At 39.0% G+C, this 13,942-nt stretch overlaps 1 protein-coding gene across 8 annotated transcripts in view; it reads left to right on the top strand.

Annotated features, from left to right (window-relative positions):
* usp34 (ubiquitin specific peptidase 34) overlaps nt 1–13,942 on the top strand; it is a 204,494-nt gene that overhangs the window by 52,143 nt on the left and 138,409 nt on the right. For 6 of the 8 annotated variants that reach the window (XR_013547613.1, XM_078404725.1, XM_078404728.1 and 3 more), the window contains exons 14-19: nt 660–1,252; nt 7,578–7,792; nt 8,923–8,964; nt 10,066–10,181; nt 10,259–10,386; nt 10,672–10,761. Coding sequence is in view for 7 of the 8 variants with exons in the window: in XM_078404725.1 (XP_078260851.1) it covers nt 660–1,252; nt 7,578–7,792; nt 8,923–8,964; nt 10,066–10,181; nt 10,259–10,386; nt 10,672–10,761 (1,184 nt within the window). In the remaining variant the exon portion in view is untranslated. The remainder of the gene's footprint in view (nt 1–659; nt 1,253–7,577; nt 7,793–8,922; nt 8,965–10,065; nt 10,182–10,258; nt 10,387–10,671; nt 10,762–13,942) is intronic. The other 2 variants (XM_078404727.1, XM_078404731.1) reach the window with 1 other exon arrangement.

The following is a 13,942-nucleotide window of genomic DNA, read 5'->3' on the forward strand; positions in this document are numbered from 1 at the left end:
GCAGAACTACTTGTGCTCTCATGCTCTTGGCTCTGGTTGCATTCTCTTTCAGAGCCATTGGACTCACAGAATCCAAAATGGAGAGGGGATAGAATTTGTAGTCTTATGCTTGTTGCTCCCTGTCAACCTGGTGATCACCCATTCACTCTCTGCTCAAATGCGCTTTACCTGTAAGATGGCCACCTCTTCAAATGTGTTATTCATAAATTTCTCAGCATCATAGATGTTTTACAGTGACTGCAGCTGCTCTCCACCTTCACAGTTCAAGGAGTTTCTGGAGACCCTGCACACGTGGTTGTCCAGGTCTTTGGAAGTATCCATAGCATCCTACACGGCACATAATACACATTCTGCTCTGCTACTCTGCCATTCCTTGAAATTTATTGTTTTAGTTAATGACGTGCAAATAAACTGTTTAGGTTCAACGATATAAATATGCATTTTAGTAAATGTAAAGAACTATAGTCACCCTCTTATCTTCCCAAAGTAATGTTTGTTTTAAGAATAATTGTACAGTTCATAAAAACGATAACTAAAAGCATTAAACTTTTTAAAGGTGATTTAGCATAATTTAGAGTATAATTCTTTGCCACAAGATTTTGTAAAGAATAATAAAATTGAGTTATTTCATTGAGCAATTAATATGTTTTTTCCCCTAGGAGTCTATGCAAGGAAGTTCCGATGAGACTGCTAACAGTGGTGAAGATGCTAGTAGTGGGCCTGGCAGTAGCAGTGGGCACAGTGATGGTTCCAGTAATGAAGTAAATTCAAGCCATGCCAGTCAGTCAGCTGGAAGTCCAGCAAGTGAAGTCCGCTCTGAGGATATGGCGGATAGTGAAGTTCTCAAAGAAGAGGATGATGATGATGACGATGAGGGAGAGGAGAGCCCCCAGAATGAGAGCAGGAACCCGGAGTTAAGAACTCTGAGTGCAGAGTCGCAGTCGGGAATTTGTATGTCAGAATCACCTGGTGGAACAGAATGTGACAGAACTAATAGTGGATCAGGCAAGGATATTTCTTATAGCACTGATACAGTTCCATCAGGAGAGAATAGAATTCGACTTCTCGATACCTGCTCACAGGCAGAAGACTCTGAACGTGATATGACAGGGGAAATAAATACTGCACACATATCACAAGGTTCTCAGGAATCTTGTATCACTCGCACTGGCGATTTTTTAGGAGAGGCAATTGGAAATGAAATATTTAATTGCAGACGGTTCATTGGTCAGCAGCATCATCATCACGATGGGTAAGTTTCACTCTAAGATTTTGTTTTTGTCTCAAAATGATTCAAACTACATTTACGATGGGTGATGCAGATTTAAATGTTTTAAAATTCTATGAAAAGGTAGGGAATCCATAATATAATTGGGATGTTTTCTCAGACTCTTAATGAAATGTAAAAATTATATTGTTGGGCTTCACAAACCAGAATCTAGAATATGAACTGTTCTTGGTTTGAACTTTTGAATTGTTTTAATTCATTCAGTACTATTAATAGTTTGGTTTCATTAAATTACCATACTATTTTTTGTTTGCACAATTTTCTAAATCTACTGAATATTAAATGAATCAGTATTTCAAATATCCTTTATCTGTGCCCATCAATACATTTTAGTTACAACCTAAATATTAATATTCTGCACCTGAAAGTGTGACATTTGTGGATAAAAAGTTTGTTCACTCCATTAGGTGTAATGATGCGTATGACTTCCTGTTTAAAAGAAATGCAACCTCCTATTGGAGTGAACTGCAAGAATTGTCCATGCTGTTTCATGCTGGAATAAGTTAGCTTTGTTTCAAATCTAAATTAAATTTTCTATTTGTTTGTTATAAACAAACTTTGTAAAGCACAGGCAAAGGTTGCAATCTAACAGAGAAAATCTTTAGCAATCAAATTGATGGAATGGGTATTGTGTTCAATTTTGGTGTCTATAGGTGGGACAATGGCACAGCTAGTGGAGCTACTGCCTCGCAGCGCTAGAGACCCGTGTTCAATCCTGACCTCAGGAGCTGTCTATGTGGAGTTTGCATGTTCTCCCTGTGACTGTGTGGGTTTCCACCGGATGCCCTGGTTTCCTCCCACATCCCAAAGGTTCACAGGTTAATTGGCCTCTGGAAGTTGCCCTGATTGTGTAAGGAGTGAATGAAAAAGTGGGATAACATAGAACTAGTGTGAACAGGTGATGTTGAACAATGTGATGGTTGGCTTGGACTTTGTAGGCCAAAGTGCCTGTTTCTGTGCTGTATCTATCAAACAATTAATATGCCCAAGGAATGATCTACATGGCTTTGTGTTAGTGCAGTGTGAACACATCAGATTGATTGTTTTTCGATCAGGGAGATTGTGCAGAAAAAAAATTGGGCTCCATTCTAGGATGCTTAGAAGATTTTGAAAATTTAGTAGAGATACTAAGTTCTGTGGGGAATTGAATAGAGATATCGCTGAAATGCTATTTCCATTGGTTGGCGTTTAGTACAAGAAAGTATTGTCGCAGGATAAGGGGTTGTTATTGGTATTGGTTTACTATTGTCACATGTTCTAAAATACATGCTTTCCAATCAAAACAATCTATACATGAGTATAATCAAGCCATGCCCAAGTGCAATAGGTAGTGTCATAGAGCCATAAATCCTACAGCATGGAAACAGGGACTTTGGCCCAACTTGCCGACATTGACTAACATGTCCAATCTACACTAGTCTCACCTGCCTGTGTTTGGCCCATATCCCTCTTAACCTGTCCTATCCATGTACCTGTCTAATTGTTCCTTAAACGTTGCGGTAGTTCCTGTCTCGACTACCTCCTCTGGCAGCTCGTTCCGTACACCCACCACCCTATGTGTGAAAAAATTATCCTTTAGATTTCTGTTAAATCTTTCCCCCTTCACCTTAACCCTATGTCCTCTGGTCCTCAATTCTCCCACTCTGGGCAAGAGACTGTTTAACTACCCGATCTATTCCTCTCATAATTTTGTACACCTCAATAAGATCACTCCTCATCCTCCTGCGCTCCAAGGAATAGAATTCCAGTCTGCTCAACTCCCTTTAGCTCAGACCCTCTAGTCCTGGCAACATCCTCATGAATCTTCTCTGCACCCTTTCCAACTTGACACCTTTCTTGTAACATGGTACCCAGAGCTGAACACATACTCTAAATGCTGCCTCACCAAGGTTTTGTATAACTGCAACATGATTTCCCAACTTCTATACTCAATACTCTAACTGATGAAAGCCAATGTGCCAAAAGCCTTTTTGACCACCCTATCTACCTGTGACGCCACCTTCAAGGAACTATGTATCTGCACTCCTTGATCGCTCTGTTCTACAACATTCCCAGAGCTGGCAAACTGATCAAGATCCTGCTGCAATTTTTGACAACCATCTTCACTATCTGCAATACCACCTATTTTGTATCATCCGCAAACTTGCTAACCTTGCCATGTGCATTCTCATCTAAAGTTTTGATATAGATGACAAACAGTAATGGGTCCAGCAACGAACCCTGAGGCACACCTCTAGTCACAGGCCACCAGACCGTGAAGCAACCTTCTACCATTACCTTCTACTTCCTTCCATGAAGCCAATTTTCTATCCATTCAGCTATCTCTCCATGAACCCCGTGCGATCTAACTTTCCAGAGCAACTAACAAAGTGAAACCTTTAATTTCCGGCATTGTAGAATGCTTCTAGTGCACAGAACCCCCCCCCCCCCCCCCCCAAAAGCTGTGTTATAGCATGATAGCTTGATAGTTACAGATGAAGTGCAGATTAAAAATAAAGTGCAAGGGCCGCTATGAGGGAAATTGGGAGTTCAGGACTATACCCATAGCTGATGAGTGGACTGTTTAGTTGTCTCACAACAATAGAGAAGAAGCTGTTCCTGTATTTGGTGGTTCATGCTTTCAAAGTTTTGTGTTTTGTGCCTGATGGGGAAGACGGAATGAGCAGGGTTTAAAATGGTGCTTGATTATGTTGGCCGTTTATCCGAGGCAGCCGTGAAGTGTGGGTGGAGTCAATTTTGAAGGGGGCGGGGTGGGAGACACTGGCTTGCATTTTGTTGTTTGCAGTCTTGGGCAAAGCTGTTGCCAAACCAAGCTGTGGTGCATCCCGATAGGGTGCTATTTGCGGTTCAACTGTAGAAGTCGGTAAGATTCATTGGAGACATGCTAAACCTCTTTGGACATTTGAGGAAGGAGAGGTGAGATGTGCTTTCTTCACTACTTAGGATTGAGATGAGCATTTGTTTTTGCACAATGTGCAGAATAAAAGGATGTACTTTAGAAAGGAGATGAGAAGGATTTTTTTAGTCAGGGTGGTGAACTGTGGAATTCATTGCCACAGACGGATGTGGAGGCCAAGTCAATGGATATTTTTAAGACGGAGATTGACAGATTTTTAATTAGTAAGGGTGTCTGGGGTAATGGGGCGAAGGTAAGAGAATGGGAGTGAGAGGGAAAGATAGATCAGCCATGATTGAACGGCAGAATAGACTTGATGGGCTGAATGACCTTACGAATATTGTCATTTCTGGAAATTACGTCCACGATTGCTGTGGATATTCTGTTAATCAGGAATGAGATTGTAGCTTTTGAATCCTGAAGCAATCAGAGGAAACAGGAATTATGGGCGAAAGCAGATAAGGTGAATCGCCAATTATTTTATTCATTGTTAGACTATGGTTGGGAGACCAAATTAACTGCTACTTGTTGCATTATTGTGAAAAAAATCTTTTAAAATGTTTTCTGGTGTCAAATTTATTTTCTATAGTGCTCTCCATAATGTTTGGGACAAACACCCATCATTTATTTATTTGCCTCTGTACTCCACAATTTGAGATTTGTAATTTAAAAAAAATCACATGGTTAAAATGCACATTGTCAGATTTTAATACAGGCCATTTTTATACATTTTGGTTTCACCATGTAGAAATTACAGCAGTGTTTATCCATAGTCACCACATTTCAGGGCACCAAAATGTTTGGGACACAGCAATGCCATGTAAGTGAAAGTAATCATGTTCAGTATTTTGTTGCATATCCTTTGCAAGCAATGACTGCTTGAAGTCTGCAATTCATGGACATCACCAGTTGCTGGGTGTCCTCTCCGGTGATGCTCTGCCAGGCCTGTATTGCAGCCATCTTTAGCTTATGCTTGTTTTGGGGGCTAGTCCCCTTCAGTTTTCTCTTCAGCATATAAAAGGCATGCTCAATTGGGTTCAGATCGGGTGATTGACTTGGCCACTCATGAATTGACCATTTTTTATCTTTGAAAAACTCCTTTGTTGCTTTACCAGTATATTTGGGATCATTGTCTTGCTGTAGAATGAAACGACGGCCAATGAGTTTTGAGGCATTTGTTTTAACTTGAGCAAATAGGATGTGTCTATACACTTCAGAATTCATTATGCTACTACCATCAGCAGTTGTATCATCAATGAAGATAAGTGAGCCAGTCCTTATCTCCAGAGATGCTGCCTGTCCCGCTGAGTTCCTCCAGCATTTTGTGTCTATCAACTAATAATTTGTTAATTGAAAGTGTGATTTTGTGTGCAAATTGCCTTGGTGCACTAGGCTACATTCGGAAATATTTAATATATTATTGAGACAATCCGAGACTTTGAAAGATGTCTCGATGCAAGTCGCTTCATTCTACGTATTTAACTGTGATTTACAGCAGTCCTTTTACATTTCCATCTCAAATCATGCTTTATTTAATTGTGGTGCTTCTAGTTGTTATTAGTCTCTTCTTTAATTTATTGTCATGTGTACCGTGGTACAGTGAAAAGCTTTTGTTGCTTGCTAACTAATTAGCGGAAAGACAATACATGATTACAATCGAGCCATTGACATTGTACTGATACATGATAAAGGGAGTAACATGAATAACGTTTAATGCAAAATAAAGCCAGTAAAGTCCAATCAAAGATAGTGCAAGTCTCCAATGAGGTAGAAAGTAGTTCAGGACTGATCTCTAGTTGTGGCAGGATGGTTCAGTTGCCTGATAACAGCTGGGAAGAAACTGTCCCTGAATCTGGAGGTGTGCGTTTTCACATTTCTATACCTTTTGCCCGATGGGAGAGGGAGAAGAGGGAGTGGCCAGGGTGCGGCTCGTCCTTGATTATGTTGCTGGCCTTGCCCAGGCAGCGCGAGGTATAAATGGAGTCAGTGGAAGGGAGGTAGACACAAAATGCTTGAGTAACTCTGCGGGACAGGCAGCATCTCTGGAGAGAAGGAATGGGTGATATTTCAGGTCGAGCCCCGAATCGTCACCCATTCCTTCTCTCCGGAGATGCTGCCTTTCCCGCTGTTATTCTAGCATTTTGTGTCTACGTTCGAGTTAAACCAGCATCTGCAGTTCTTTCCTACACATTCAGTGGAAGGGAGGTTGGTTTGTGTGATGGTCTGGGTTGCGTCCACAATTCTCTGCAATTTCTAGCGGTCTTGGATGATCCTGGATGTGCAGTGATAAGGTCGAGAGTATCAAAAGCTGAGAAGATGGACATAGGCCCAACTTGAAAGTTAATTTCATTGATGCATGCTTACAAGCAAGAAAATGGGTTATTTAGTAACATTCTCACAAACTAGGAGGACATGTCTGGAAAGATTAATAGCCTTAATAGAAATACTGTCATAAGGTCATCAGGAATTGGAGTAGAATTAGGCCATTCAGCCCAAGTTTACGCCATTCAATCATGGCTGATCTATCTCTCCTTCCTAACCTCATTCTCCTGCCTTCTCCCCATAACTTCTAACACCTGTACTAATCAGGAATCTATCTATCTCTGTCTTAAAGTGCTCAGGACAATGAGGCAAATGGTCTGCTGAGAACATTGAAGTAAAATCACTCCTGCACCACCTGCGTTAACATTATTCGGGAATTTTTTCTATGTTCATTGTCATGTTGAGTTAAATTTTACTTTCATCACCATCCTTATAGTTGCATCCTATGGCAATATACATTTAATTGTCAAGAGAAGAAAAAACAAATTGAAATGTACATTTTTTACTCTAGATGTATTTTCTAACTGCAGAGGCATAAATGGGCCCTTGCTGGTAAAATCTGGGCCATACTATTACAATATTGGCCAATTTTTGTTTAGTTTAGAGATACAGTGCGGAAACAGGCCCTTCGGCTCACCAAGTCCGCACCGACCAGCGATCCGTGCACATTAACACTATCCTACACACACCTGAAGGAAATTTTGACATTTATACCAAGCCAATTAACCTACAAACCTGTACATCTTTGGAGTGTGGGAGTAAACCGAAGATCTCTGAGAAAACCCACGCGGTCACGGGGAGAACGAACAAACTCCGTCCAGACAGCACCTATGGTCGGGATCGAACCCATGTCTCTGCCGCTGAAAGTGCTGTAAGGCAGCAACTCTACCGCTGCGCCACCGTGCCGCTCTTAAATTCTTAAAGGATGTAGTTTAAATGCCTCTTGCCAATTGATATAATCTTATGCATTATATGAATGTTCATGGACAGTCTATGGAAATTGCCTTCCATTACAAATATAATAAAGAAGATAAAGTGTAATTTTTTTAAAGTATGAAATATATTTTACAGGCACATGGGTGATGATATGATGAGTGCAGATGATGTCAGCTGCAGTAGTTCTCAGGTCAGTGCGAAGTCTGAAAAAAACATGGCAGACTTTGATGGGGAAGAGTCGGGTTGTGAGGAAGAACTGGTACAGATTAATTCTCATGCAGAACTTACATCTCACCTTCAACAACATTTACCCAATCTTGCCTCCATCTACCATGAACACCTTAGTCAAGGTAAGGAAAATAAGCATAATTTTAACATTAAATGGAAGAATTCAAAATCAATTGATCGTCTTTGGCATTGTTGTTTGAGAATTATGGATAGTAATCCAAATTAATTGCCTTAATTCTTAATGTAATTTAATTTTACATGCGTAGCCATTTTTTTAGCCAGTATTGATGGGATTGAGTGATAGGAACATACTCTGTATGGTAATATATTTGGGCTGACATTAGTTTTCATAACTGAAAATATCAAATGTATCCTTAATTAATAATGGTTCTTATCCTTTTTAATAATAAAGATAAACATAGTCAACTGAGTATCTGTTTTATTTCTGGGATTTCAGTATGTCTGGTTCTTTATTAGCAAATGTTATCAATTGGCTTCTCACCTCTTAAGTCAAAAAATGATAATATTTCAGTTCAGCTCCAGAAACCAGAGATTTCCTTTGCAATTGTGAAGTGCTATACTATCACAACTATTATTTTTTTAGATGAGACTTTTTGAATTCAGTCTCTTAGATGGGCATAAAATATCCTGTCGCAACTTTTTATTTTGAACAATAGCAGGATGATCATCTTACTGTTCTGCTACAGATTATTTGTAGTTATTCCAAAAGTAAAATGCCTAGTTTTAGTTTAGAGATACAGTGTGGAAACAGGCCCTTCGGCCCACCGTGTCCACGCCGACCTTAGATTATCCTACACAATAGCGACAATTTATAGAAGCCAATTAACCTGCAGACCTGCATGTCTTTGGAATGTGGGAGGAAACTGGAGCACCCGGTGAACATACAAACTCCACACAGACAGCACCCGTAGTCAGGATTAAACCCAGGTCTCTGGTGTTGTGAGGCAGCAGCTCTACTGCTGTGCCACTGTGCCGCCCTGTGGATGTTGGAAGTATGAAATTAAAATGGAAAATGCTGGGAGTACTCTGGAGTGTAGGCATGATATCTGAGGAGAGATTCTGATGAACGGTTATTAACCTGAAGCATTTAATCTGTTTCTGTCTCTGCAAATTCTACTGTATCTGAATATTGCTGCAATAGTATTTGTGGGACGTTACTGTGCATAAATCAGATGCCATGTTTCCTACATGTAGTAGTGATTACACTTCAAAAATTCTGATTGGGTTACAGCACATAGGGACTTACTGAGACTGTGGAACGTTTTGTGTAAATGTAAGTCTTTCTTTAAATTTGGGTTTGTACCCCTGTTTGAATTTGGCATGTTGAGTGATCATCAAATGACAAAAAAAACTCTGAAATCTCCACGGACAGAAATAGTTCATCTTCCTCTGGGATAATAGGAATAAAATACTCAGATTAATAGCTTTGTATGACTTTGAGTGGAAGTGTATTGGAATGGATGTTGCAGTACCACTGATTCCTACAGCAAGTCCTGATAGGGGAAATAGCATTTAGCATTTGCTTCAGAGTGGAAGCTGCTTGTCAGTCCAGTATACTTATGGGGAAATTGTTTATATGTTCCCACAGCATACTGGCTGATCCAAAGATGTGAGACCTAGAAAAAAGTCTGAAATAAATTAATTAATGCCTAGGAGAAAGAACATTTGAAACGTGAGAACATGATGCCACTACGGATATAATCATTGCCATAAAGTTTTATTTTACAATTTTATTTAATTAACTCATTTTATTTTGGGCTTGAATAACTGGTATGACTTTATTTTTATTTGTTGCAGATATTTTGCTATGTTTAAGACCATAGAATAATTATTTGAATTTATCTGGCTTAGTTCATATTACTTAACGATGGTCTGTTATGTACGGTCCCCATCATCCTGTTCAAAATTTAAATGTTCTGGTTACAAATAGAAGTGTAATGTCTAAAATTTAAAGTTTGCTGTTCACCAAAAATTGAGAAAAGGGAATTATTTGTAGGAAGGTAAATTCATATTAAGAGGTTGACATTTTGAAAACTAACCTTTTGATATACAATGAGGGGAGAAGGCAGTGGAGGTCAATTCTCTGAATGCATTCAAGAGAGAGCTAGATAGAGCTCTTAAGGATAGCGGAGTCAGGGGGTTATGGGGAGAAGGCAGGAACGGGGTACTGATTGAGAATGATCAGCCATGATCACATTGAATGGCGGTGCTGGCTCGAAGGGCCGAATGGCCTCCTCCTGCACCTATTGTCTATTGTCTATTGAGATCATTACACTGTACTTGATTTTAGATTGTAGATTGCAATTCCATGTATTATCTGTTGTTGAATCATTTTTGTATTGTAGTACATGGATCCTGTATCTTCTTTCCTCAGCTCCCAGTGTTCATAAGCATCAATACAATTCCAATGCAGTCACGGATATCAATTTAGACAATGTTTGCAAGAAGGGTAATACTCTTCTTTGGGACTTGGTACAAGATGAAGATGCGGTATGTTTATCTTCATTAGAACAATTTAGAACTGTTTAAATATAGTGTCTTTGCTTACTTATTGTTTGTTTGCATAGGTACATCTCTCAGAGGGATTGATAAATGAAGCTGAGAAACTGCTGTGCTCCCTTGTGTGCTGGTTTACTGACCGGCAGATTAGAATGAGATTCATTGAAGGTTGTTTAGAAAACCTAGCAAATGATAGGTAAGATTAAAGTGTAAGATAAAGTTAAATTGCTATTAATTCTTAAAATATGCTGTAAGTGCTTGACTCTTTACATTACTTGAAATTTTAATTTCTGATTACAAAACAATCAATTACTCTTGTCTTGTGATTTTAGATAGCAAATTAATCACATTAATAAATTGCACATTCAGAAAACCTTTTGACTGCATGATGTTTGCTATTTGAAATAAAATGATTTTTGCCATCCAATATTAAATGATTTGTTTTATATTAATAATGCCCAGATTAATTCCCTTTATTCAGGTCAGTGGTAGTCTCACTTCGTCTTTTGCCTAAACTTTTTGGCACCTTTCAACAATTTGGCAGCAGTTATGACACGCATTGGATAACCATGTGAGTAATTCAAGATTGTGAAATTGATTATAATTTTTAACTCATCTTCTTAGTTGGTTTGCTTATAAATTTGTAATTTAAATTTTTTTTAAAAATTACTTCGTGCTTAGCGAAATATTTTTTTTAAGTTGCTCAGCGCACCTGTAAATTATCTCAACACTTTATATTAATTAGAAGTCAAATAATGTTTTTGTTTATGTGGACATAGAAAACACAAAATCCATTTTAAAAAGAGCAACCCCACAAAGAGCAATTAAGTTCATCAATTGTTTTTGGTTGTTTAATGGAAAATTGTAAGATCAGTGTTTTCTGCTACTCCCATTTGGAGCCACAGACTCATCTGAGAATAGTGCTACTAAAAATACAGTACTCCTTCAGCATGGTTCAATATGTACTTATGCTCTGGATTAGTAACTTTGCAAGATGCAACCTTTGAATATGTTTTGAGAATATTTTAGTTTTGCTTATTATTGTCATGTGTACCAAGGTGCAGTGCAATGCTTTTTTTTGCATGCTATCTGGTCAAAGAAAAGACTATACATGAATACAATCAAGCTGTCCACAGTACACAGATAAAGGACAAAGGGTATCATTTCTTGTGTCTAGTATCTCACTCTTTTTAAAAGCGTCATACATAAAAAATGGTTACCATTTGACGTACTTCACCTCAAAACATGGCAATAATGTTGGACAGAAGATATATCTTGGCTGAACTAAATTCGGAATACATTAAAAAATAACAGAATTTTCAGAAAAATTCTACTGCACTAAGTTTCCAGTTTTGTGTTGTAATTTCTCCCTTTCTCCCTGTGCAATATATTTTGGTAGGTTTTGCAATTACTGGTCTAATGATGATGTTTGTTGTTGACCTGAAAGAAAGCTTCCCCCAAAAATATTGGAATGCACTGGACATTGGTTTCACTTTTCTCTTTATTGCTACAGTGTATGATTTATTTTGTAGCGTCTTATCCCAAAAGGTTGATTATCCCTCTATCTCCGCAGATGCTGGCTATCCTGCTGTATTCCTCCAGCAGTTTGTTTTTTGCTTCTGAATTCATTATCTGCACTCTCCTGTGTCTCCATATTTCTTATCATCTTTAGCATCCAACATTAGTAATGTCAGCCAGTATCTGAGCATTCCATTAATGTGACAATTTTCAGACAGCAGAAAGTGACAAGCAAAATGTCAGCATAGGTTTTAGTCATTTGCAGTGGATGACTTAAACAGCAAAATGCAAATAAGGTTGAGGCAACAGTGAAATATAGTGAGGCCTTTAATAAATTCTATTTTTAAAGAGGTATAAAATCTCACATTAATTAAGTGGGATTGACAGTACAACCATTTAATACGACCTTTTCAGTGTCAGCTAAAGTGATGAAAGCCCCTCAGGTTCTTAGTAAATCTTTCCCTTCTCACCTTACACCTATGTCCTCTGGTTCCTGATTTCCCCTACTCTGAGTAAAAGATTGTGCATTCACCCAATCTATTCCCCTACTGTAAGATCTCCCCTCTGCCTCCTGCACTCAAGGAATAAAGTCCTCGCCTGCTAAACCTCTCTATAGCTCAGGCTCCCAAGTCCTGGCCACGTTCTTATACATCGTCTCTGTATGCTTTCTAGCTTAATGACATCCTTCCTATGGCAGGGTGACTAAATCTGAACACCATACCCCAAATGCAGCCTCACCAATGTCTTGTAGAACTGTAACATAACACTGACCTTACATGCAATTAAATACCCATTTATATTTTATATACTGAACTAATATTTTACAAATTTGTTTTAATGAGAATGGTTCATAAAAACCAAAAGTTTTTATTGATTCATTGATTTTCTGAAATTTAAATGAGAAGGCATTAAAACAGCACATCCGTTGAAAGAGCAGGAAATGACTGACAGTGGCTTTTGGATTTTCTTGTTTAACTGCAGCATATGCTGCCAGATTGCTATCAATTTTGAATACGGATCTGGGAGTGCAGGTGCATGGTTCCTTGAAGGTCGAGTCGCAGGTAGATAAGGTGGTCAAAAAGGCTTTTGGAACATTGGCCTTCATCAGTCAGAGTATTGAGTATAGAAGTTGGGAGGTCATGTCGCAGTTGTATAAAGCATTGGTGAGACGGCATTTAGAGTATTGTGTTCAGTTCTGGGCACCATGTTGTAGGAAAGATATTGTCAAGCTTGAAAGGGTTCAGAGAAGATTTATGAGGATGTTGCCAGGACTAGAGGGTCTGAGCTATAGAGAGAGGTTGAGTAGGCTTGGTCTCTATTCCTTGGAGCACAGGAGGATGAGGGGTGATCTTATTGAGGTGTATAAAATCATGAGAGGAATAGATCGAGTAGATGCACAGAATCTCTTGCCCAGAATAGGGGAATTGATGACCAGAGGACATAGGTTTAAGGTGAAGGGGCAAAGATTTAATAGGAATCTGAGGGATAACCTTTTCACACAAAGGGTGGTGGATGTATGGAACAAGCTGCCAGAGGAGGTAGTTGAGGCTAGGACTATCCCTATGTTTAAGAAACAGTTAGACAGGTACATGGATAGGACATGTTTGGAGGGATATGGACCAAGCGCAGGCAGGTGGGACTAGTGGGGCTGGGACATGTTGGCCGGTATGGGCAAGTTGGGCCGTAGGGCCTGTTTCCACACTGTATCACTCTATGACTCTATGATGAATGCTGGTAGAATCGCTATTATTTCTTACCAACACTCTAGGACTGTCTGCAAAGAACAATCTGCAAAGTGCCCGTATTTCGGATGCAAGTTTTGTGATAGTCGTGTGGTGAAATTAAAATGTTGTTATTAAGGGCAGTTTGTCAATAACTAATAACTTGTATCCATGACAAAATGTTACTTGAAAAAGTTAAATTGATGCTTGTTCCAGAAGATGTTTGAGGTGTTTTAGTGTCCAAGCTTTCATTGGCCCTCATCTATTTGTTCAATTATATGCTGCCATTTGTCACAGAGTCAGTTTTCATGTAAATTGATAAAGCACAGTTCTGCCTCTCCAACATTGTTCTTGATCTCTGCTGCCTCTAAATTGTTAGTTTGTTTTTCTGACATCCAGTATCAGATGAAGAATCTTGTCTAGTCAAATGTTGAGAAGACCAAGCAATGATTCCAACCACAAACTCTATTTTCTAAAACAGGCACCAGCCCTGTCCTGGCAACTAACTAAAAC

This window comes from Rhinoraja longicauda, chromosome 9 (genome assembly GCF_053455715.1).
Source record: "Rhinoraja longicauda isolate Sanriku21f chromosome 9, sRhiLon1.1, whole genome shotgun sequence".
In the NCBI taxonomy this organism is placed as follows: Eukaryota; Metazoa; Chordata; class Chondrichthyes; order Rajiformes; family Arhynchobatidae; genus Rhinoraja; species Rhinoraja longicauda.